Source organism: Furipterus horrens, unplaced genomic scaffold (genome assembly GCF_987537825.1).
Source record: "Furipterus horrens unplaced genomic scaffold, mFurHor1.1.pri manual_scaffold_13, whole genome shotgun sequence".
Classification (NCBI taxonomy): Eukaryota; Metazoa; Chordata; class Mammalia; order Chiroptera; family Furipteridae; genus Furipterus; species Furipterus horrens.
In genome coordinates this window covers 41,836,318-41,858,180 of record NW_028327183.1, presented here as the reverse complement: position 1 = coordinate 41,858,180, position 21,863 = coordinate 41,836,318, and the positions used below count along the sequence as shown (strand labels likewise).

The 21,863-nt window shown below is 55.7% G+C and overlaps 1 protein-coding gene across 1 annotated transcript; it reads right to left on the bottom strand.

Annotated features, from left to right (window-relative positions):
• Positions 1–2,479: 2,479 nt before the first annotated feature.
• ATP1A3 (ATPase Na+/K+ transporting subunit alpha 3) lies at positions 2,480–20,996 on the bottom strand. The gene is made up of 23 exons (XM_090260776.1): positions 20,919–20,996; positions 16,403–16,489; positions 16,240–16,299; positions 15,930–16,133; positions 14,760–14,873; positions 14,512–14,646; positions 14,029–14,146; positions 13,624–13,892; positions 11,967–12,165; positions 11,780–11,889; positions 11,568–11,702; positions 9,709–9,901; positions 9,242–9,417; positions 9,019–9,155; positions 8,571–8,721; positions 8,323–8,491; positions 5,850–6,004; positions 5,650–5,773; positions 4,733–4,878; positions 4,056–4,186; positions 3,585–3,686; positions 3,159–3,250; positions 2,480–2,851 (listed from the first exon to the last, which is right to left on the bottom strand). Exons 1-23 carry the CDS (start codon positions 20,922–20,924, stop codon positions 2,823–2,825), a joined length of 3,042 nt encoding a protein of 1,013 aa, XP_090116902.1. The 5' UTR covers positions 20,925–20,996; the 3' UTR covers positions 2,480–2,822.
• Between the last annotated feature and the right edge of the window lie 867 nt (positions 20,997–21,863).

Genomic DNA, 21,863 nt, shown 5'->3' with positions numbered 1-21,863 from the left:
TCCTAAACTGAAGCTGAATGAGCCACGCTTTGAAGGCCAGATTGGCTCCTTAGTGCTTATCAACCCCAGGCTTTTAGAGGAATCTTGTTTAGGTTTCCTACTTGGCTTCAGGAAATCAAAGGAGGATAGTGAGGGCACACTTAGCCCAGAGTGTTAATGGGGGATTAGTGCCTGAGTTCAAAGTGATGGGAGCAGCAAGGATCACCAGGGAAAGAGCCCCAAGAGGAATATAAATACTGGGGAGCAGAGGGTTGGAGGCAGAGGTCCAGCAGCTGACTCCTCCCATGGCCAACCTTGGGAAATTTGAGTTTGACTTTTGTTATGAGAGCTGTTGGGTTTTCTGATAGGAACTCAGTGAAGGTGATTTTACTCCATAATCCACCACTACTTGTTCTGAGCAGAGAACATAATGGGCAAAGGCCTGGAGGTGTAGAACTGCATGGGCCATGCACGGTGGGGTCCACAGGCAAGGACATTGTTGGAGGGCCCTCTGAGCAGGGCATGGGAGAAGCTTTGAATCAGGGGCTTGGGGAGTTGGGGTCTTGTCCAAGGTATTGTGAGGATGGGGCCCTAAGGCAGAGAGAGAGATTGTGAAAGATGAGAGGATCCCTAAGACAAGGGGATAGTGGGAGATCAGGTCCTATGGCAGGTGGGCTTTGAATTAGGGGGATGGTGGGAGATGAAGAGGCACCTGAGAAGACTGGGAGATGGGCCTTGGCCCTGTGGTCTCTCTATCCTGAGGTCTCTTTCCTGCCTCTTGGATCCCAAAGGAAGAAGTGCTGGGAGGGTAAGAAGATCTTAGCATAGACAATCAGAAACCTGGGTTGTATTCCTGCTGTGTGACCTCAATAAAGCCCCTGCCCTCTCTGGGCTTCTGATTGCCCACCTGTCTATGGGAACATTTCTTACCCTGTACCCGATGAATAAAGTAGTTTCTGCAGCCTCCCTAAGGAAGGTCCAGGCTCACACAACCCCTACCCCTCAGATTCAGGCACTCCTTCCACCGGTGTTTTGTGCAGTGGGCATGTGTGTACACTCAACCACACTTGTGAGCCCTTAGCACGCTGGCTCCAGCCTTCCTGAGTTATATCTCTGGTCTGTGTTAGGAAGGCTGCCTCAAGGGAAGTGGTATAGCTGCCCAACCAGAATGGTTAAAGTTCAAAAGACTGACTATATCAAATGTTGACAAGGATGTGGAACAACTGGATCTTTCATGCACTGTGGGAATGCAGAATAACACAAGAGCTTTGGAAAAGATCTGGTTGTTTTAATGAAAACTAAACACAGTCCATCCCATGACCAGCAGTCCCACTACTAGGCATGTACTGAATGTGTCATTCCTAGCATGTTCCTATTCCTAGTAGCACCAATTGTAATAGCCCCCAAAGTGGAAACAACCCTAGCGTCCATCAACAGGAGAATAAATGGACAAATTATGTTATAGTCACACAGTGGAATACTATACGGCAATGAAAAAGTGGGCTACCAATACATATGACAACATGGGTGACTCACATGTGATGCTGAGAACAAGAAGTCAGACACACGAGATGACATGCTATAACATTTCATTTATACTAAGTGTAAGAACAGGCACAACTAAAGGACAGTGACAGACATCAGATCAATGGCTGCCTCTGGAGGGGGGCTGACTGAAAAGTGGCACGAGAGAACTTTCTGGGTGGATGGAATTGATTTGTGTGGATGTAAAATTTTAAATTTGGGGGCTGTGCCTTTAAGATTTGTGCACTTCTGCTCTGGCTGGTGTGGCTCAGTGGATTAAGTGCCAGCCTGCGAACCAAAGGGTTGCCGGTTTGATTCCCAGTCAGGGCACTGCCTGAGTTGTGGGCCAGGTCCCCAGTTGGGGGAGTGCGAGAGGCAACCACACATTAATGTTTTTCCCCTTTCTCCCTTCCTTCCCCTCTTTCTAAAAATAAATAAAATCTTAAAATAAAAGATTTGTGCACTTCACTGTATGAAAGTTCATCTCAATGAGAAGAGAGAAAATAACACAGTGTCTTAGAGCTTGGGTATCCTGTACAAATCCCAGATCAGTTACTTCTCAGCTCTGTGACCTTGAGCAAGTCACTTCCCCTCTCTGTGCCTCATACCTGTGAGGATTAAATGAGTTTAGACACAGAGAATGCTTAGAAAAGGACAGAGCACAGAGTGGATGCTCAATGAGTCACGACCATCATCATCCTAGTTGTCACCATCATTACCTCCTCGGGGTCCTACTCCAATACTTCCTCTCCCTTACTCTGATCCCATAATCCTATCTCCTGAGGAATTCAAGCTGCCCTCCCTCTAACTTTAATTTGGTCTAGAACTCCATGACTTGATGGCCCTGCGATTCCGTGGCTCCCAAGCCGGAGCCAGCCTATCGTCCCGGCACTGCGTGGACCCCCAGCCAGTGCGCCGGCAGAGGGGACGGCCGCGCCCAACCTCCGGTCCAGAAAGCAAGCACAACACACACCGCTTCTCTCTCCCCACTGGTGTATTTGATAATTGTCCAGAATCAGAGATGGCATCAGCCAGGGTCCGGGGACGCTGAGGGGGAGTAAAAAAGAGCCCAGGGAGGGGGCTGGGAGGTGGGGGTGAGGAGAGGGACAGGGACAGGGACACGGAAAAGAGAGGCGAGGGGCGGGGCGGGGAGAGAAGCTGGCCAGAGGCGGGAAGAGAGGGAGGGGCGGGACATACTCGGGGGGTGGGGCCAAGGTGGGCCCCTCCCCCCAGAATACAAAATAGGTAGGGGCAGCTGGTGGGAGCTGTCCTGGGCCTTGGGGGGCAGGGAGGAGACGGGTGAGGTGGTGGGGTTGAGGTCAGTAGTAGGTTTCCTTCTCCACCCAACCTGCAAAGGAAAGAAACAGACACAGAGACAGGCATGGAGAGGAGCAGAAGGAGCAGGAGAAAGAGAAGGACAGAAAGAAGCCAAAAGGGCAGAGACACGGAAAGACAGGAGGCCCAGAGAGGGAGAGAAGAGGCGGACAGGGAAGGGAGAGACGACACAGGAGGGAGGTGGGGAGACAGCGCGGGTGGCATCGGACAAGTCACCACGGCGCTTCGCCGCCCCACCCCCAGCCCTGCCCGCCGGTCCCCCGCCCCCACCCCACCCCGCCGTCTCCCTGCCCTGTCCCTCTGCCCCGTCAGCCCCTCACCCCCGGGGTTCCTGCGCAGGATGAGCTTGCGGATTTCGTCATAGACGAAGATGAGGAAGCTGTAGGGGAAGGCACAGAACCACCAACTGGGCCTGCAGAGGTGGGGCAAGAGGAGACGTAAGTGTGGGGCCCACGTGGGGACAGCAGGCAGAGTTCAGAGGACAGGAGGGGCCGCGCTGAGGGGGCTGCTCCCTTGATCCCTCCTGCCCACAAGCGCAGGGTGCCACGGCCTTGGCTGGGAAGCACCCACAGGGGTGGGGGCAGGCCCCGTGACCTCAGAACAGGGTCTGTAGTCGGAGACACAGGCAAGGGGGTTCCCAGAGACACTGGGAGAGGCGGGGCCTGTGGGGACGTCCCATTGTAGAGGCTCCTCGTAGGTCCTGAAGCCAGTGGGGGAGTCCCCGGGGGGTGGTGAGGGGCACTCACTTGAGAGGGTACATGCGAAGGGCCACATCCATGCCAGGGCAGTAGGACAGGAAGGCAGCGAGGGCGGTCTCCTCAAACAACCCGAAGATCAGGATCTTGTTCCTGGAGGCACAGGCAGGGCTGGACCCAGGCAGCCCTAACCCACCCACACACAGAGAAGCACACCCAAAGGCAGACGGGAGACAGACATGGAGACACGTGCAGAGGCAGAGAGACAGAGAGGCAGACAGATCAGGGATATGGGGACAATGAAAGATAAGGGCAGAAAGACAGAGATGAAGACAGACACACAGGCAGGCAGGGATGTGGGCCCAATGACACACACACAAATGCACACACACAAGAGGTGGGGGGCAGGGGGAAGAGGGAGAATCCAAGGCAGACAGGTCCCTGGAGATAAAATCAACTCAGAGGCAAAGATGGAAACAGCCTGAGGGGAGAGCAGACATGCCAGCCCCACGCGGCCCTTACTTCATGCCCTGTTGGAAGACCGAGTTCCTGCGGGTCTTGCAGATGATCAGGTCGGCCCACTGGACGACCACAATGCTCACAAAGAAGGCCGTGTGGCATGTGAACTCCACCACTTTCCTCTGCTCGTAGGTCTGCAAGAGCCATGACCAGTGTGTAGGAGGACTATCAGTGTTAGCCCAGCCCCAGGCTCCTTGTCTGCACCCCGGGCAAAGCAGGCACTCTGTCCCGATGGGGTCCCCCAGGACCTCAGAAATGTCTCCCTTCTTAGGCTCACAGCACCATGGGAAGAGTCAGGGATGTACTAGGAAGGAAAGGTTAGGGGTGACCTCTGTCGTCAGTCAGGGACCAGGGACTGTCCCTGGCATGGAGGGGAGTGGAGGGGGGCTCAAGGACCCCGTGGGCCTCCTGAGGGGACAAACATCAGTGAACTTTGAAGGGACAGATGGAGGTAGACAAGAAAGTAGTGACGGTTGCTCACCCAGTGGGACAGAGCACGTGGCCAGGGGATACCAGGCCCAGGACAGGATGGGGCCTAGAGCACCAGGAGGCCCTGTGTGCCCAGCAAGGGTCTTGACATAGACCCCAGGGCAGAAGGGCCATCGTAGGAAGCAGGACAGCTTGCCTGGTGGGCGCTGACTGGGAGCCCCTTCCCAGCTGTGGGCCCTGGGCCCACTCACCCACTGCTGCCCGTAACTGTCCTCAAGGTCATTGACGGTGCGATCATCCCAGTTCAACCGGATGCCCACCAAGTTGCCAGGCAAGAAACCATTTTCTGCCAGGATCACAAAGTAGGAGAAGAAGCCACCGAGAGCCTGGATCATTCCTGGGGGGAGGAGAAGAGGGAGATGAGGAGAGGCTTACGTTGGGGCTGCCAGCCAGCCCACTGCACTTCTGGGGCCCCTTGAGACCCCCAGCAGGAGGAGGCTGAGCCACCAAAGTCCTCTTGCCTAAACATCATCTGGGGCAGGGCTCTTGGAAGGCAATCTGGTGGCGAGCGCTCAGATGTGTCGCCTGGGACAGAAGCCTCAGGGAGAGGGCTCTCCCCAGATGGATATGGTGACTCCCTCCCACCTGACCCAGGCCACCCGAACATCAGGAGATCCCTGAGGACCCTCGGCTTGAGCCTAAAGAGCCCCTGTATTCAGAAAGGACCTCCCCAGGCTTCTGATGACCACCATGAAGCCTCTGCTTACTGGGTGGGACCCTCCCAGTGACGGGGAGCTCAGTACTTTTAAGGCTCTGCACATATCACCTCCAGCAGCAGGTTGAGGAGGAGGCAGAGAGAAACGAAAAGGGGGTTCACTCCTGCCCTCAGAGAGCTCTGGGGTGTCCAGGCTGGAGCCAGCCCTGATCTGCCGCCACTCACTGTCCTGTGTGCTCCCCAGGTGCACCCCCTCTAGGCCTGTCCTTCACCTATGCCGGCCCCACCGTGGTGGTGACCGCCACCCATCTGTAGGCCCCTCCTTCCAGACCTCCAGCACCAAGTCCTGCTTGTACTCCACCCACTCAGCAGAAGGTGTCTGAGAGCCTGCAGTGGGCCAGGCCCTGCTCTAGGCCCATCAGCCGTAGTGGAGGCAGGGTCCCTGGTCCTCACCGATCTGCCCGTAGGCCATGCTGATGAGCCTCTCGTTCACCAGCTTGTCAGTGCGTGGGTTCCTGGGCTGTCTCTTCATGATGTCACTCTCAGCAGCCTCATAGGCCAATGAGATGGCAGGGACCTGGGCAGGAGAGGCCCAGTGAGCCAGGGGGAGGGACCCTGCCCCCCCAGTGCCCTGGGCACAGCTGGAGGCTCACCATGTCAGTGCCCAGGTCGATGCAGAGGATGGTGATGGTACCCAGAGGCAAAGGGATATTGGCCATGATGAACAGCAGGAAGGGTGTGATCTCAGGGATGTTGCTGGTCAGGGTATAGGCGATGGACTTCTTCAGGTTGTCAAAGATCAGGCGACCTGTGGCAGGGGTGGGTTCAGACCTTGGGACCAAACCATGACACCCTATGCCCTCTGCCCTTTCCCTGCCTAGTTCATGCATCCTTGCAAATCCATCCCCTCACCTGCCTGCCTGTCCACACACACGTGCAACCATGTGGCCCTGTTCAACCGTCCTTTGAAATATACCCTCTTTGGAAGACTGTTTGGCGGTTTCTGTTATAGTTAAACATCCCCTTCTCTGTGGACCAAGTAATCCCGCTCCTAGTTTTATACCCAAGAGAAATCAGTGGCTTATGTCCACAAAAATGCAAGTATGAACGCTCACCACATTGTGAGTCACAATAACAAACACCAAAGCGACCCCAGCATCCACATCAGGGGGTGGATAAATAAACGGGTCCATTCATACAACAGAATGCCACCCAGCAAGGAAAAGGAGCCAGCTGCCACACCCAGCTCCATGGACGAATCCCACAGATGTTACACGGAGTGAAAAAAGCCAGACACAAATGCATTCATATGGCGCGATTCCATTTAAATGAGAATTGGAAGTGCTCTGTGGTGCCAGAAGTCGACACAGTGCTTATTTCTGGGGGGCAGGGGACACAGACGAGGGGACCTGATGAAGCCCTAACGGGGGGCTAGAAACGCTCTCTCAGTCAGGCTCTGGTGGCCACATGGATGTGCACGTGTCAGTCATCAAGCTGCGCGGGCGTCACAACCCAATAAAAATGCAGTCAGTGCAGTGTGCACGAAGCACAGAAAACTAAAGACGACCCCAGCCAGCCTCTCCCTCCACCTTCCCTCATGTGCTGAGAGACACGAGCAAGAAGATGATGTCATGAAGAAGGAACGGAAAGCCGGCTGCACGCAGGTGTGGATGGTTCAATCACCTTTGTGTAAAAATGGGAGGCTTGGGAGCTCACACTGCTGTTGCCTTCCCTCTAACGCGTGTGCTGCTCCCCACAAGCTAGTGATATCTCCTCCTAAAATAGTTATGGGTGAAGTGGTGGCTTAAATGCTCTTAAACACGATCCAGCATAGGTAGTGGTGGTGAGGGCGTTGAAGCAAGGTCGGCATGAGCTGCTGACTGTCAGTGCCAAGTGACAGTGGTGACGCTGGGGTTCACTGTGCTGCTCGTTCAGCTTTGGGGTGTACCTGGGGTTTCCCCTCCTGGAAGTTCAGCTTTGTTTTTGTCATCCTGAGAGGCCTTCCTGGTCCACCCTCTCTAAGTAGAACCCCCGTTACTCTCTGTGATAGCCCCTTGCTTGCTTTCTCAGCACCTGTCACAATCTGTAGTTAGGTCTTTATTTGTTTGTGAGCTTAAGGCCACCTCTCCCAGCTCCTGGAGGACTGTCTGCGCTGCTCACAGCTGCATCTCCAGCACCGAGTGATGCGCAAGGCAGGGTCCCAGTGAATGTCTGAAAGGCGTGAACGCATGTATCGTGAGTGTGTGCATTGCATACACATAGAAGTCTGGAGGGTAGTGGTTAGCCATGGTGTCCTCTGGGAGGTGGGAGACAAGGAAGAGGGCATTTAAGTTGTCACTTTAGGCTCAGCTTTCCTGTTTGAATTCTCTCTTACACACTATTTTTTACACTGGGGACATTTCAAACGGGAGAGAGAGAAGCTGGAAGGAAATGCGCCACTGCACGAACAGTGATTATTTCTGGATGATGAGGTTATGGGTGATTCCAAGTTTCTTCTTCATGTTTTTCTACACTTTTTATAATTATCATGAATTACTTTGATGATCAGAATAAAATTAAGTGTGAACAAGCCCCATCTGTGGCCGTATCAAGGCCCGTTAGGAGGCGGAGGCCTGGCTGGTGCGGTGCGGCCTGGGTTCCCGGCATCCCTGCCTTGCGCACAGCTCCTGCCTCAGCCTTGCCTTTGCACACTCAGCCACCTCTGCCTGCAGCTCCCCTCCCTGGCACTACCTACGTGAAAACACCAATGGTCTTTGGGACTCGGCAGCAGTCCCTGTCTGCTCTGGGAAGCTTCCTTGACCCTGACCCCAGGTTGGGTGAGGAGCCCCCTGAGGGACTCTGTTCCCGTGGTTGCACTTACAAGTGTTTTAAAGATGCTTGTGGATCTACCCACCAAACTGGCTAGGCAGCGCTGGGACTCAGAAGTGCATCAGCTTGGTCCTGCGCCCAGGACGCCCCCAACCCCGGGGGGAGGGAGCCTGCAAAGGAGACGCTCAGGACCCACAGGGCCCGGCGGGGTTTCGGCGTCTCCCCGCCGTGCAGCCCGCTGCAGTACTGGCCTCTTCCCCTTTCCCTCCTCTGGCCTCGTGCGGGGACCCCGGTCTCCAGGGCCACCTGGCCACTCACCCTCCTCCACACCCGTGACGATGGAGGCAAAGTTGTCATCCAGCAGAATCATGTCCGCTGCCTGCTTGGAGACGTCAGAGCCGGCAATGCCCATGGCCACCCCGATGTCGGCCTTCTTCAGAGCGGGGGAGTCATTCACGCCATCCCCGGTCACAGCTACGATGGCTCCCTGCAGGGAGGGAAGGTGAGGAGGAGGCCCCACGGCCTGGCCCCAGCCGCCTCCCGTGAGGGAGCCGGCCCCAGCCCACCTGTCTCTGACAGCCCTCCACAATGATGAGCTTCTGCTGGGGGGACGTGCGGGCGAAGACGATCTCAGTGTGGTTCTGCAGGATCTCGTCAATCTGCTCGGAGGTGAAGTCCTTGAGGTCGGTGCCGTGGATCACGCAGGCCTTGGCGTCCCTGGGTAGAGCAGGGAGTGGTCAGGACGCATGGGGAGGGGTGCAGCAACGGATGGACAGCCAGCCAGGCAGGCCAGACCCACAGACCAGAGAGGCAGAGGACCAGGCTCTGAAGCTGAGGCTCAGGGAGACTGAATGACTTGTTCGAGTTCACACAGCCCAGGAGTGGCAAAGCTGGGATGTGGAACCACCCCAGCCTGGCGGAGGAACGGCACAGGCACTGAGTCAACAGAGGCCCATAAGGGAAGGGCCCTGTCACCCTCTGGGGGAGAAGGCGGAGCCAGTGCGCGGTGCTCACCGGGGGTTGACCTGGCTAACTGGAATGTTGAGCCGGGCAGCGATGTCCTCCACAGTCTCGTTGCCCTCGGAGATGATGCCCACACCCTTGGCAATGGCCTTTGCTGTGATGGGGTGATCACCTGTGACCATGATGACCTGCGGGCATTGTTTGGGGATGGTCCAGCCTCCGCACTGGCCCCCGGGGTGCTGGCCCTGCCCCCCACAGCCGCCCCGGGCCACACCTTGATGCCTGCGCTCCGGCACTTGCCCACTGCATCAGGGACGGCCGCCCGGGGTGGGTCAATCATGGACATGAGGCCCACAAAGCAGAGGTTGTCTGTGGTGAAGTTCACGTCGTCGCAGTCGAAGGCAAAGCCCTTGGGGAACTGCTCCTCGGGCAGGTAGTAATGGCAGAACCCTGTGGCAGAGGCGGTGCGGGGCGTGAGGGCTCCAGCCTCGGGCCTCCGTGCTGCCTGCCCCACAGCTTCTGGCTGTCAGTCCCTCGCCCAGCAGCCAGCCAACATCCACTTCCTACAGACGCCATCCTTTCCCATTCGTTCATTCATTCATTCATTCATTCACTCATTCACTCATTCACAGTACATGCCGGGAGGCCCTGCTCGGCAGCATCATGCCCCTCATTAACCCCAAGGGGTCCCCAGAGATGACTGAGCCCCTGCCCCAACTCAGCCGAACACATGGTGCGCACCCAGCACACGCTCGCCCAGGCCGCCAAGCTCAAGGTAGGCATTCTGGAAGGCTTCCTTCATCTCCTCGTCCAGAGGCTGCTCCTTGCCCTGCAGCAGGATGGTGGAGCAGCGGTCCAGGATGCGCTCAGGGGCGCCCTTCATCACCAGCAGGTACCGGTTGTCATTGGGGTCCTCAGTCTCATGGATGGAGAGCTGTGGGTAGAGCAGAGGGTGGGTGTGCTTGAGCTTCGCAGGGACCTGTTCACCTCTGCCCATTTCTGTCTCTCTGTCTCACAGATACTGCTGACCCTCTGTGTTTCTCACAGAAATAACGACTGTCCATCCATAGGACATGTCCCTCTCTCCCTGCCCTTTGCCTCCCCCCACTCCTTATCCCACCTCTGACACATCGCCAAATCTGGTCGGCTCCCCTCTGAAACACACCCAGATTCTGACCTCTTCTCACTCCCACCTCCAGGGCCGCTTCCTGGCCACCACCACCTCTCATGTGGAACATCGCAGCAGCCTCCACACTGAACCCCTGTTTTGGCCCTCCCCGCTCCATACTTTTCCTCCCCACAGCAGCCAAGAGGATCCTTTAAGCAATGTGAGTTAGTGGAAAATGGTGCAGCCACTTTGGAAAACAGTCTGGCCTCTTCCTAAAAGCTAAATGTAGAGCTACCAGGTGACCTGACCAGCCCTGGGTACACACCCAAGAGACATGCAAACTATGTCCACATAAAAACTTGTAACATGATGTTCACCCCAGCGTTATTCACAGTAGCCAATAGGACCAAACAAATTGTGTTCTAGCCATACAATGGAAGGTCATTCACTCATGAAAAGGAGTGAAACACTGATCCATGCTACAACGGGGACAAACCTTGAAAACATTATGCTGAGTGAAAGAAGCCAGATACAAAAGGTCATATATCGTAGGGTTCCATTGATGTGAAAAGTCCAAAACAGGCAAATCCATAGAGACAGGAAGTAGATTAGGGGTTGCCTAGGGCTTGGGCACATGGGAGAGGTTGGGGCAATAGCTAAGGAATATGGGGTTTCTTTCTGAGATGATAAAAATGTGCTAAAATAGACTGTGTTGATGACTGCACACACCTGTGAATATACTAAAACTATTGAATTATGCACTTTATGTGGGTGAATTATATCTCAATAAAAGTGTTTTAAAATGTGAGTCAGGTCCTATTTCTCCTCTGCTCAGAACTCTCCCATGACTCCCACCCCCCTCAAAGTCACACCCAAGTCCTCTCCACAACCCATAAGGCATGACAGAACCTGCCCTCAGCTCCCACCACCCTCCCTGGCTCACTGCTTTGCCACACTGGTTGCTGGATCTTGTTGAAACATGTCAACACACTCCTGCCCCAGGGCCTTTGCGCATACTGTGGTCGCTGCCTGGAATACTTCCCGCAGCTCTCTCCCTCAGCATGATGACCAGGAGACATATGTATTTCCTTGTGCCTTTGTCCTTGCTTATTTTCTAGCACTAGAGTGTAAGTTCCATGAGAGGGACTTCACTCACTGCTGTATGTATCCCCAGCACCTAAACCACTTGCCTAACACAAGGTGGATGCTAAAAACATATTTGTTGAATGAAAGAAAGAGATCTCTGGCTGCTTCCCACTCTCTGCTGCAGGACGATCTTGACTCCTTTGCTTCCTGCTCCAGCAGAGAGTTCAGGTCTGTTCCTCTCCCTGCCAGGTGGATACTGTCATTCCCATTTTACAGATGGGGAACCCGAGGCTCTGCAAATATTAGTAACCTGCTGAAAGCAGGTGGGCAGTGGGGTGAAACTGACTGCTAAGGCATCATAGAGAAAGTGGGGTCCAGGTCAACTCTCACAGAGAGCCCCAAATACCTGGTATTTATTGGTGGAGTTAAAGGGGATCTCGGCCACTTTCTTGTTACGTTCCCGCATCAGCTTCACGGAGCCAGAGGACAACTCAATGCACTTCAGCAGGGCCGACTCAGAGGCATCACCGGCCACATCCCTCTGGGGAGAGAGGGCTGTCAGGGCAGAGCAGCAAGGGTGGGCACGGGCAGGCCAAGGCCGGGTGGCGCCGGACCCACCTTAAGCACAGGGATGTTGTCCTGGCCACCCTTGAAGACGGCCCGATTGCAGAGTCCGGCAATATGGGATAGGGCCACCCAGGTGTGCGAGCTCTTGTCAAACGAGGTCCCTGAAGGAGGCATATGTCATAGCTGGGGACATCTTGGGGCCAGGCCCCCTCGACCCCCACCTGGGCCCCACCCTCACCTGACTGGTCCTCAGTGGTGTCGGCCTCATGGATCTGATTGTCGAACCACATGTGGGCAACAGTCATGCGGTTCTGAGTGAGGGTCCCTGTCTTGTCTGAGCAGATGGTGGACGTGGAGCCCAGGGTCTCTACAGCCTCCAGGTTTTTCACAAGGCAGTTCTTCCGTGCCATGCGCTTGGCAGTCAGTGTCAGACACACCTGTGGGCACAAAAGAACAGACAGATTATAGGTAGAGCCAGACGGCAGGACTGTACCAGCAATCTGAGTGCCAACAACCCAACTGCCCAGCCCAGGGAGAATTCCGAGTGGCTTGCAGGAGAGAGTGGTGTCACCCAGCAATTCTACCCAAGGCACAAAACAACAGAAAAATGTGTCTCAAGAGACATGTGCTGGAATGTTTGTAGCAGCAGCATTTATAATAGTTTCAAAATGAAAACAGCCCTAACATCCACTAAAAGCAGAAGGGATAAATAATCATGGAATAAAGATGGAATACTAAACAGCAATAAAAACGAGCAAGCTTCTGCTGCAGACAACCGCCTGGATGAAGTTCAAAAACATGATGTTCAGCAAAAAAGAGCCAGAAACAAGCGTTCACACTGAGTTATTCCAATTTATATGAAGCGGAAAAATTATGCTTCAGCAGATCCTCACCCTGGGGTTGGGTCGGAGGCTGGATGAGGTCTTGGGGGCGCTTCTGGGGAACTTGAGCCTGGGACAGCTGACATGGGTGTGTTTTGTTTGCCCAGACTCTCAGGCTGTACATTCATATGTGCAAGGCTTTGTGTGTATATTATATTCCAATGAAAAGCCCTTGACCTAGAATAGCCCTGAGCATGCTAAAATGGAAAACTTTGCCTGCTGATATATTAAGAATCAAAGGGCAGACCAGTATTCCTAAGACAGTCCCTTCCATGTACCCAAAAACTCCTACTAACATGCTGCAATATGCCCACACCTGCCGAGAGGAATGTAGAGAGCAGACTTCGGCAATGGGGCTGATGGTTGGATAGTGAAAAGGGGAACGTTATTTTGTTCTTAAACTACTTTAAGGTATTCTTTAGATTTTCTACCCCTATGGTGTACTCCTTAAATTTGTAAGTTAACTTTGAGAAGTGATAGGATTGTTAGCCCTTTATGCCTTGTAGGGTTTCTCAAGATTTTTGTTTGTCTTGTTAATGAGGATCTCTGAGTCCCAGGACTCTCCTCCTTTAAGATCTAGGAGACTCAGCCCCCAATATCCAAGTTGCCCTTATCAAGAACATGGCTGGTGTGCTTCAGTGGACTGAGTGTCAGCCTGGGAACCAAAGGGTTGCTGGTTCAGTTCCTGGTCAGGGCACGTGCCTGGGTTGTGGGCCAGGTCCCCAGGTGGGGGCATGTGAGAGGCAACCACACATTGATGTTTCTCTCCCTCTCTTTCTCCCTCCCTTCCTTTCTCTCTAAAAATAAATAAATAAAATCTTTAAAAAATAAAATAAAAGGAACATTGCAAGCCAAGCCTAAGCTCCCTCCTCCCTCAGACTCAGGAGTCCATCCACACCCCAGCACCTCCCTCAGACCGGGTGTCTGAACCCCAGCCCCCTCTCTCCCGGGACTCATGGGTCTGGGTCTCCAACCCTTCCTCCCTGAGACCCACTGTGAGAGTCCCGGCCTTACAGTGACAGTGGCCAGCAGGCCCTCTGGGACATTGGCCACAATGATGCCGATGAGGAAGATGACCGCCTCGAGCCAGGTATAACCGAGAATGAGGGAGAGGATGAAGAAGGAGACACCCAGGAAGACGGCTACACCAGTGATGAGCTGGATGAAGTGCTCAATCTCGATGGCGATGGGCGTCTTGCCCACTTCCAGCCCTGAAGCCAGGGTGGCGATGCGGCCCATGACTGTGCGGTCCCCTGTGGCCACCACCACGCCCCGAGCCGTGCCTGTGGGGCCAGAGGGGATGAGGCTAAGGTGGGGGGAAAGCTCAGGGAAATTAAGAGGGACCCAGCCCCTGAGGCATGTCACTCTGTGTGGATCAGCTCAGCCCCAACCTAGTGCCCCCACCGCACCCCACCTCACCCTCCACGCAGTTGGTGGAAAAGAAGGTGATGTTCCGAGTCTCCAAGGGGTTGTCGTGTGTGCAGTCGGGAGAGCGGGTCTGGGGTTCTGATTCACCAGTCAGGGAGGAGTTGTCCACCTGAGGGGGGGAGCAGCAGAGGGAGGGCTTAACCTGGGGCTTGGTATCAAGGGCCATTTGTCCAGAGGAGACTGGGGCTGAAGCCTGTGTCTCCTGAGGTCACAGCTAGAAGCCTGGGTGCCTGATGGGTGAGTGGTGTTTGAGAGGCCAGAGGTTGGGCTCCTGTAGATGAGGAGGGGACAGGTTTTCCTGCTAAGGTCTAAGGTACCTATATGGGTCTGAGGGGTGGCGCGGGACAAGAGCCTGGACTCCTGGTCTGAGGGAGGAGGGGCTGGGAGCCTGGACTCCTGGGTCTGAGGGAGGAGGGGCTGGGGGCCTGGACTCCTGGTCACTACAGGGAGGACAGAGCTGGGCCCCAGGCCCACCTTGCAGCCATGGGCTGAGATGATACGCAGGTCTGCTGGGACTCGGTCTCCGCCCTTAATCTCTACCAGGTCCCCGACCACCACCTCCTCAGCGTTCACCTGCATCTTCTCACCTTCTCGGATCACCAGGGCTTGCTGGGGTGGGATGGAAAAGAGTCACCTGCTGGAGTCTCTCTGCCTGGGGTCACTGGGCATGGCCCAACCCACCTGCCCACACCCCACCTGGCCACTTTCCAGGCACCCCTTACCTGGGGAACCATGTTCTTGAAGGACTCCATGATCTTGGAGCTCTTGGCCTCCTGGTAGTAGGAGAAGCAGCCGGTGATGATGACCACAGCCGCCAGCACGATGCCCAGGTACAGCTGTGGAGAGACGCAGGGTCACAGCTGCCCTGAGCCACTCCTGGCCTCACCCTTAGTTTGTGGAATCTTGGAAGGGAGCTTTGCGTCAGCGGGGGTCTGTAATCATGTGTCTGACCCCAGGGTTGTGTCCATTTGAAGGTCTGTGTGTCTGAGTCTCTCTTGTCTGTGAGTCTGTCTGCCTATCCATGTATGAGTCCCTCTTTCTGAACATGGGTGTGTTTGGGAATCTGGGTCTGTCTAATTCTATTTTGTGCATCCATCTGTCTGTTTTTCTGCCTATGTTAGAGAATCTGGGGGTGTGCTATTATCTGTCCATGTGTTTGTCTGTGTTTAGGTCAGTGCGTCTCTCTGACTGTCTGCATGCCTGGCTTTAAATTTACAGGACTGTTTGTGTTTGAGTTTCTGTATGTGCATCTCTGCCTATCTGTCTGTCTTGCTGTTTAGGTTTTAATTTTTGAGAATGCTCTCTGTCTGTGCTCGATCCTCATGTTTGTCTGCTTGCAACTCTGTGTGTGTTTGAGTTCCTGTGTCTGTCTTTCCATCGGTCTGTCTTCCTGTCTGTGCCTTTGTGTCTGAACTAGGTGGAAGCATGATTGTGTCCAAGTGTGACTGCTTTGACTCTCTGCACATGTACGTGTGTACATGAAATAATCTATATGTAATCAGTGTTTGGGTCTGTATTTATAAGCATGTCGTCTGTTAGACCATGTCCCCATGTGTCTCCTGTGTTGGGTGGATGGGTTTTGACAGATCCGTAGGTGGGTGTGCCTGTGTCTCGGCATGGACACTCTCTCTTTCTGCATCTTTCAGGCCATGACCACCTGGTGGTGTCTGTCCCCAAGGCCATCGAGATCACATAACTTTGGGATGGAGCCCCAGCTTACATTCCTGCTGTGTGCTCTTGGGCAAGTTACTTGGCCTGTCTGAGCCTCAGTGTTCCTTATACCTTCTTGAGTTCTTTCATGGATGATTATGAAAGGTAGATGAGAAGGTTTTGAAAAGCCTTAGGGGACAGGGAGAAGTGCTCTTGTGCAGAGCAGGGTGGAGGGCACTCACGTTGTCCCCAGAGGGATCGTCCTCGGTGCCCGCCTGGATGCCATAGGCCAAGAAGCAGAGGATGGCCCCGATCCACAGCAGGATGGAGAAGCCCCCGAAGAGCTGGCGGCAGAACTTGACCCATTCCGGGGTGGTGGGCGGTGGCGTGAGTGCATTAGGCCCGTCCCGGGCCAGGATCTCCTGGGCTTTGCTGTGGGTCAGACCCTGGAGGACACAGGACTCACACAGAACTGCCCCTGACACCCCAATACTTTATGACCAGCCTGAGACCCAGGGTGAGCCCCACCCCCTTCCCCCAGGTCTGCCGCACCTGCACGCAGTCTGTGTTGTATTTCCGGCAGACCTCTTCCACTGACATCTTGTGCTCTGTCTGGGCAACAGGAGTTTGGGGGGAGTCGTGTGAGTGTCAAGACCCCCAGAGGTGGGGCGGGGCCTACTCTGGGAGGCTGCAAAGTGCAGAGGGTAGGGCTTACCATGGCCACCTCCTTCTTGAGGTCATCCATGTCCCGGCGCTCCTTGCCCTTGCTCTTCTTGGGCGAGCCCTTGTCATCTTTCTTGTCCTGCGAGGTGGCGACACGATAGCTGTCAGAGCCACCAGACTGCGGGCGAGAAGGGGTGACAGGGGACACCGGCCCTCCGAGCTCATCTCACCCTGTCCTGTGTCTCTGGGCAGAGGGCTGGCTCAGGGGTCTCAGTCTGTGTCTCTGGATGGGTTTCCCTTTGGCTCTGGGTGTCTCTCAGACATGTGAGTCTTGTCTCTGCCGACTGGCCTCACCGTCTCTGCCTTTATAATCTCACGTTCTCTGCCTCTACGAATCTCACCGTCTCTGCCTCTATAATCTCACTGTCTCTGGCTCTACGAATCTCACTGTCTTCTGCCTCTATAATCTCACCATTTCTGCCTCTACGAATCTCACCGTCTCTGCCTCTATAATCTCACCGTCTCTGGGTCTATAATCTCACCATTTCTGCCTCTACGAATCTCACTGTCTCTGCCTCTATAATCTCACCGTCTCTGCCTCTACGAATCTCACCATTTCTGCCTCTACGAATCTCACCATTTCTGCCTCTATGAATCTCACCATCTCTGCCTCTATAATCTCACCGTCTCTGCCTCTACGAATCTCACTGTCTCTGGCTCTATGAATCTTACTGTCTCGGGGTCTATGTATCCCTGAGAGTCTCCTTTTGCTTCTCTCTGTTTCTGTGCCCATATCTGTGGGCCACTCACCTTCTGTCCTTATGTGTTTTTTTATCTCTGTGTGTTTCTTTCTGTCTCTTTCTTCCCCTTCCTGAATCTGTCTAAATTTCTGAGTGTCTCTTGCTGTGTGTTTGTCTGTTTGTCTGTCTCTCTCTTTTTTTAAGATTTTACTTATTTATTTTTAGAGAGAGGGGAGGGGAGGGAGAGAGAGAGGGAGAGAAACATCAATGTGTAGTTGCTTCTTGTGTGCCTCCAACTGGGGACCTGGCCCACAACCCAGGCTTGTGCCCTGACTGGGAATCAAACCTGCAACCCTTTGGTTCTCAGGCTGGCGTTCAATCCACTGAGCCACACCAGCCCAGACAGGGCTGTCTTTCTCTCTCTTGATCTGTCTGGGTCAGTGTTTGTGCCTCTCTGTCTCCTTCTCTCTATCTCTCCATCTTTGTATCTCTGTGACGATTTTTATTCCTGATCTCTCTCCCTCATCAGTTAATGTTGCCTGTTTCTCTCTCTCTCTCTCTGAGTCTCTCAGCATTTGTCTCTATGATTTTTGTTTCCCTCAGCTCTCTGCCTCTTTCTGTCTCTCTCACAATGTCTGTCTCTCTCTTGAACTATCTCTGCTGAGTCCAGCTGCGTCTATCTCTCTGGGTTCCTATCTCTCTCCAACTTGGTGTGTTGGGATCTCAGTCTATCTCAGTGTCAGTATCTTACGTCTCTGCAACTGTCTCCATCTTTGTATCCACCTCTCTCTGTCCTGTGTCTCTGTCTTCATCGCTCAAGCTGTCTCCTCTCTGTGCTGGTCAGTGTGCCTCTCTCTCTGTCTGTCTCTCAGTGTCTCGCTCCTCAGGTTCTCCCTCTGTCCCTGTGTCCGCCTGTCCCAGCACCTCTGTATATCTGTCCCTCCAGCTCCAGCTCTCCTTTATGTTGCTTTCCATCTTCTCTATCTGTCTCTTTTCCTGGGCCTCCCTCCCCAGCCCCATGGATGTCTCAGTTGCTGTGTCTCAGGGGACAGAGCGAATCTTGGGAGACAGCTAGTCCTGAGGGCCTTGATTGAAAAGCTGTGGGCCCTGGCCTCTCTCCTGAGGGCTGGTGTGGGCCATGGACAGATTGGAACAGGAGATGGGTGCAGTTGGGTCTCTGGAAGACAGAGTAGGAACTGGCTGGGATTTGGGGTGCAGAAGAGCAAGAGCAGAAGCACTTGGCCTGGCTTGACTGGACTCAGTGCGAGGGGGAGTGTCTGAAGTTCCAGTCTGGTGGCTTGGGCAGATGGGGAAGGCATTGTCCTGGGACGGTGACAGGAGGGGAAGGGGGAGGCCGGGTGTTGGTAGAGGGCCGCTGACAGATCCAATGGGCCCACGGCCAAGCCAGAATCCCAGGCTCAGCGAGGTTCAGAGATAATCTCCTCGTGACCTTGCAGAGGGCTGAGCTGCCTGCTGTCTGCCCCTAGACCAGAGGGTGAGCTGGGGTACTCCTGGGAGGGGCTGCAGCCCAGAGCTTCTAAGAGAGTTGCAGGGGGTGGGAGAGAGTCTTGGCCCTGGGCCAGCCCTGCAGCAGCACTGCGTCTGACATGGAAGCACAGAGGCCTGGGAGACAGTAAGGACACTCTTCCCTCTCTGTCCCAGGAGGGGTCTCAGCCTCTGCAGAGAAGGAGACCCATGGATATGGAGAGATGTGGAGATATCAGCTCATGGGGTCAAGGTAGAGCTATGAAGGGGAGGCAGGAGAGGAGAGACGGGAACCTGGCAGGAATGGAGAAGAAAATCAGCTGCTCAGCTCTGAAGCCTTAAGAGAGGCCGGGGAGCTGACTTGGGTCCCTCAGAGGCCTAGAAGTGGGCCCTAAACTCTTGGGTCTGAGGGAGGAGGGGGCTGGGGGCCTGGACTCCTGGGTCTGAGCGGGGAGGAGCTGGGGTCCTGGATTCCTGGGTCTGAAGGAGGGGAGGCTCGGGTCCCAGACTCCTAGGTCTGAGGGAGGAGGGGCTGGGGGCCTGGACTCCTGGGTCTGGGGAAGGAGGGGCTGAGACACCTTGGCTATTGCTTGCTCTTGCCATGACCAGACTCCCTTGAGGATGGGCATCCATCTGTTGGAGGGGAGCTGAGGCTTTCCCAGTGAAGGCAGAAGGCTGGGATGGGTGCCCTGTGGGCTGGAGCACCCCCGAGGGTGGGGGCACGCCTGTCTCACTGCTGTCTGTCTGTGGTTCCTTGCCATTTCCTGTGCTGCCCACTGCCCCCTGAAGCCCTCAGCTCACACAGTCTCTGCACCTGGTCCAGGCTGTCTCTCCCCCTCTTAGGGTGTCTGGGCATCATCTCTGAACATCTCTCCCTTGACCTCCCTTGGGCCCTCTGCCTCCTCTTCCCCTCATTCAGTCTGAGTCGGCTGTGTCGTCCTTGGGTCGCGTCACCTCAGCCTCAGCGTCGCTCTCTGTCTCTCGCTGTTCCATGTCTCTCGGCCCATGTGTCTCTTTGTCTTTCTCTGTCCCTTTCTCCTGCCTCTTTTACACCATTTCTCTGTCTCTGCATTTCTCTCCGTCTTTCTACCTCTGTCTCTCCGTCTGTGCTTCCCGTGTCTAAAGCAACTCGCTTCTCTTCTTGTCCTCACTTCTTTCCCAAAGTCTCCTCACCCTCCACCTCCTTCTCTAAGGCCTTTAGCCTCAGTCCTTTTCTCCATCTGCCCATGGTTTCCGCTCCCTTCATCTCACTTACCTGGAAGCACCCCTGACTGTCAGCCTCCCTTCCTCTCTCCCAGTCCTCTCCCCACCCATTTCTTCCCCCCAACCCCCCTCACCCAACCCCAGTCCACAGATCTGCAGCCCCATCCCCCACCTCCATCTCTGGGACTATCGGCCTTCATCCGCCATCTTTCTTATATCCCTCACATTCCCTTTCCATTAGCCTCTGCCGTCCAGACCCTCTCTCTTCATCCCACCCGCCTCCTTCTCCCACTCCTCCCCCATGGCCCCGCCCCAGACACGCAGGGAGGAATCCAGGGCTGCGGAAGGGTCAGGTGGTCATCCAGGAAAGGAGACGGCATCTGGTGGAGAGACTGGCAGACAGACAAGGACACACGGACACCGAGGCAAGGGCAGAGCCAGGCATGCACATGCCCCACCACCGCTACCACCGCGCATTTGCAAACATGCACCCTCAGCAAGGCACTCAGTCGTCCCCCCCCCCCCGCCCGCCCCCATGGTTCTCTTACTCCTCCCAGCCCCTAATGTCTGCTACCCCGGATTAGGGGCTGGACACAACCGCAGCCCCAGGCCGCACTGGACCGAACTGCAGAGCCCCCCCACCGGGGCCTGGAAGGAGAAAGAGAGGTCATCTGGTCCCCGCTAGGCCAGGGAAGCAGAGGGGCTTCAACGCCCCCCAGACGCAGACACCAGCTAGCAGACACACCCAGACATGGTTGCGGGCAGTCTGGCACAACCCGGGCTACACAACTGCAGGCAGACGGCGCTCCCAGGGCCTGACAGGGCCCGGAGCTCACACGCACGCACATGCACACGCACACACACATGACTGACCATGGCAAGCATCAGGGCAGGCAGAGATGCGGCGGACCGGCCCGTGCCCAGAGGACTTGGCACACAAAGACACACCGACATGCGCCACGGACCCTCGCGACCCAGGCAGTCCGCGCACAGCCGCGGGTCGGGTCGGCGGGCTCAAGTGGTCCCGCAGACCTGGCCTCGGAGCGCAGGGGTTCCGGAGCCCCGACCCCCCGCAGACACCCAATGTCACTGGACCCACTATGTCGCACACACGCACCGCCCGGCCGGCAGAGCACCTACCCCCATCTTGGCGGCTTCAGGGGTCAGGGGCCGGCGGGAGCGGTGGGGGCCGGGGCGGGGACCTCAGGGTGGGCTCAGGCGCGGGCTCGAGCTGGGGGCCTCTGCAGCGCCCGCGCCTCGGTCCGCGCGTCTGTTTGGCCGTCAACCCTACCGCACAGGGTCTGCAGCAACCGCCGCCTCCACCGCCTCATATGCCCGTGCCTGCGGGGGGGACCTGCGCCGGCCAATCAGGGGCGCCGCCGCCCTGACTGACGGCCCGTGGCCCCGCCCCCAGTACTGCAGCTGTCCTCCCCGCCCCCAGCGTCTGCTAAGGGGGAGAGCTGTGGGAGAGGGGATCCCCGAGATCCCCGCAATGAGGAACCTGAAGACCCTCACAATGTGGAGGGGCGCCTCCGAGGAGGGGGCGCTAAGGGAGGGAAAGCCCAGGAATTCCCCTCAGTGTGGGGGTGTGCCATGAGGAAGAGGGGTGCGCTGCGGGAGGTGGACACCGGGTGGGGGAAAGCCCGGTAAACCACCGCAAGAAGGCAGGGGGCCCAGAGCCCGTCCCTCCGCAGTGAGGCGGGGCGGGGGAGGCTGGATACTGCGTAGCGTGCTGCTCAGGAAGGGGAGCTGGAGAGGGCAGCGGAGAGAAGGAAGACCCCAAAATGAAGAGGGTTGCTGCAGAGGGGGAGGATCCCTGAGGGCCCCTCACTGTGTGTGAGGCCCCCTTACCCAGAGCCATGGCAAAGCCCCCCAATAAGACATAACTGCAGGAGACACATCACAGCCCGAGGACCACATTCGGCATCACACACACAACCATCATCCAGAGCTCAGATAGCAGGGACACATACACACACCACTCCACCACCCCCCAGTTTTATAATCACACACCACACACACGGGCACACACACACTACACTATCCCATCACACAACCCCAAGTGAGACTCACAAACACGAAGAA

Bases quoted from the DNA above. Each gene is read 5' to 3' on its own strand.
- ATP1A3 (XM_090260776.1), bottom strand. The intron at 14,647-14,759 runs GTAAGGGGTGCC...ATCCCACCCCAG, and splicing joins TCAAGAACATGGTTCCCCAG to CAAGCCCTGGTGATCCGAGA. The intron at 6,005-8,322 runs GTGAGTGGCCAG...CCCCTGCCACAG, and splicing joins CGTCACGGGTGTGGAGGAGG to GTCGCCTGATCTTTGACAAC.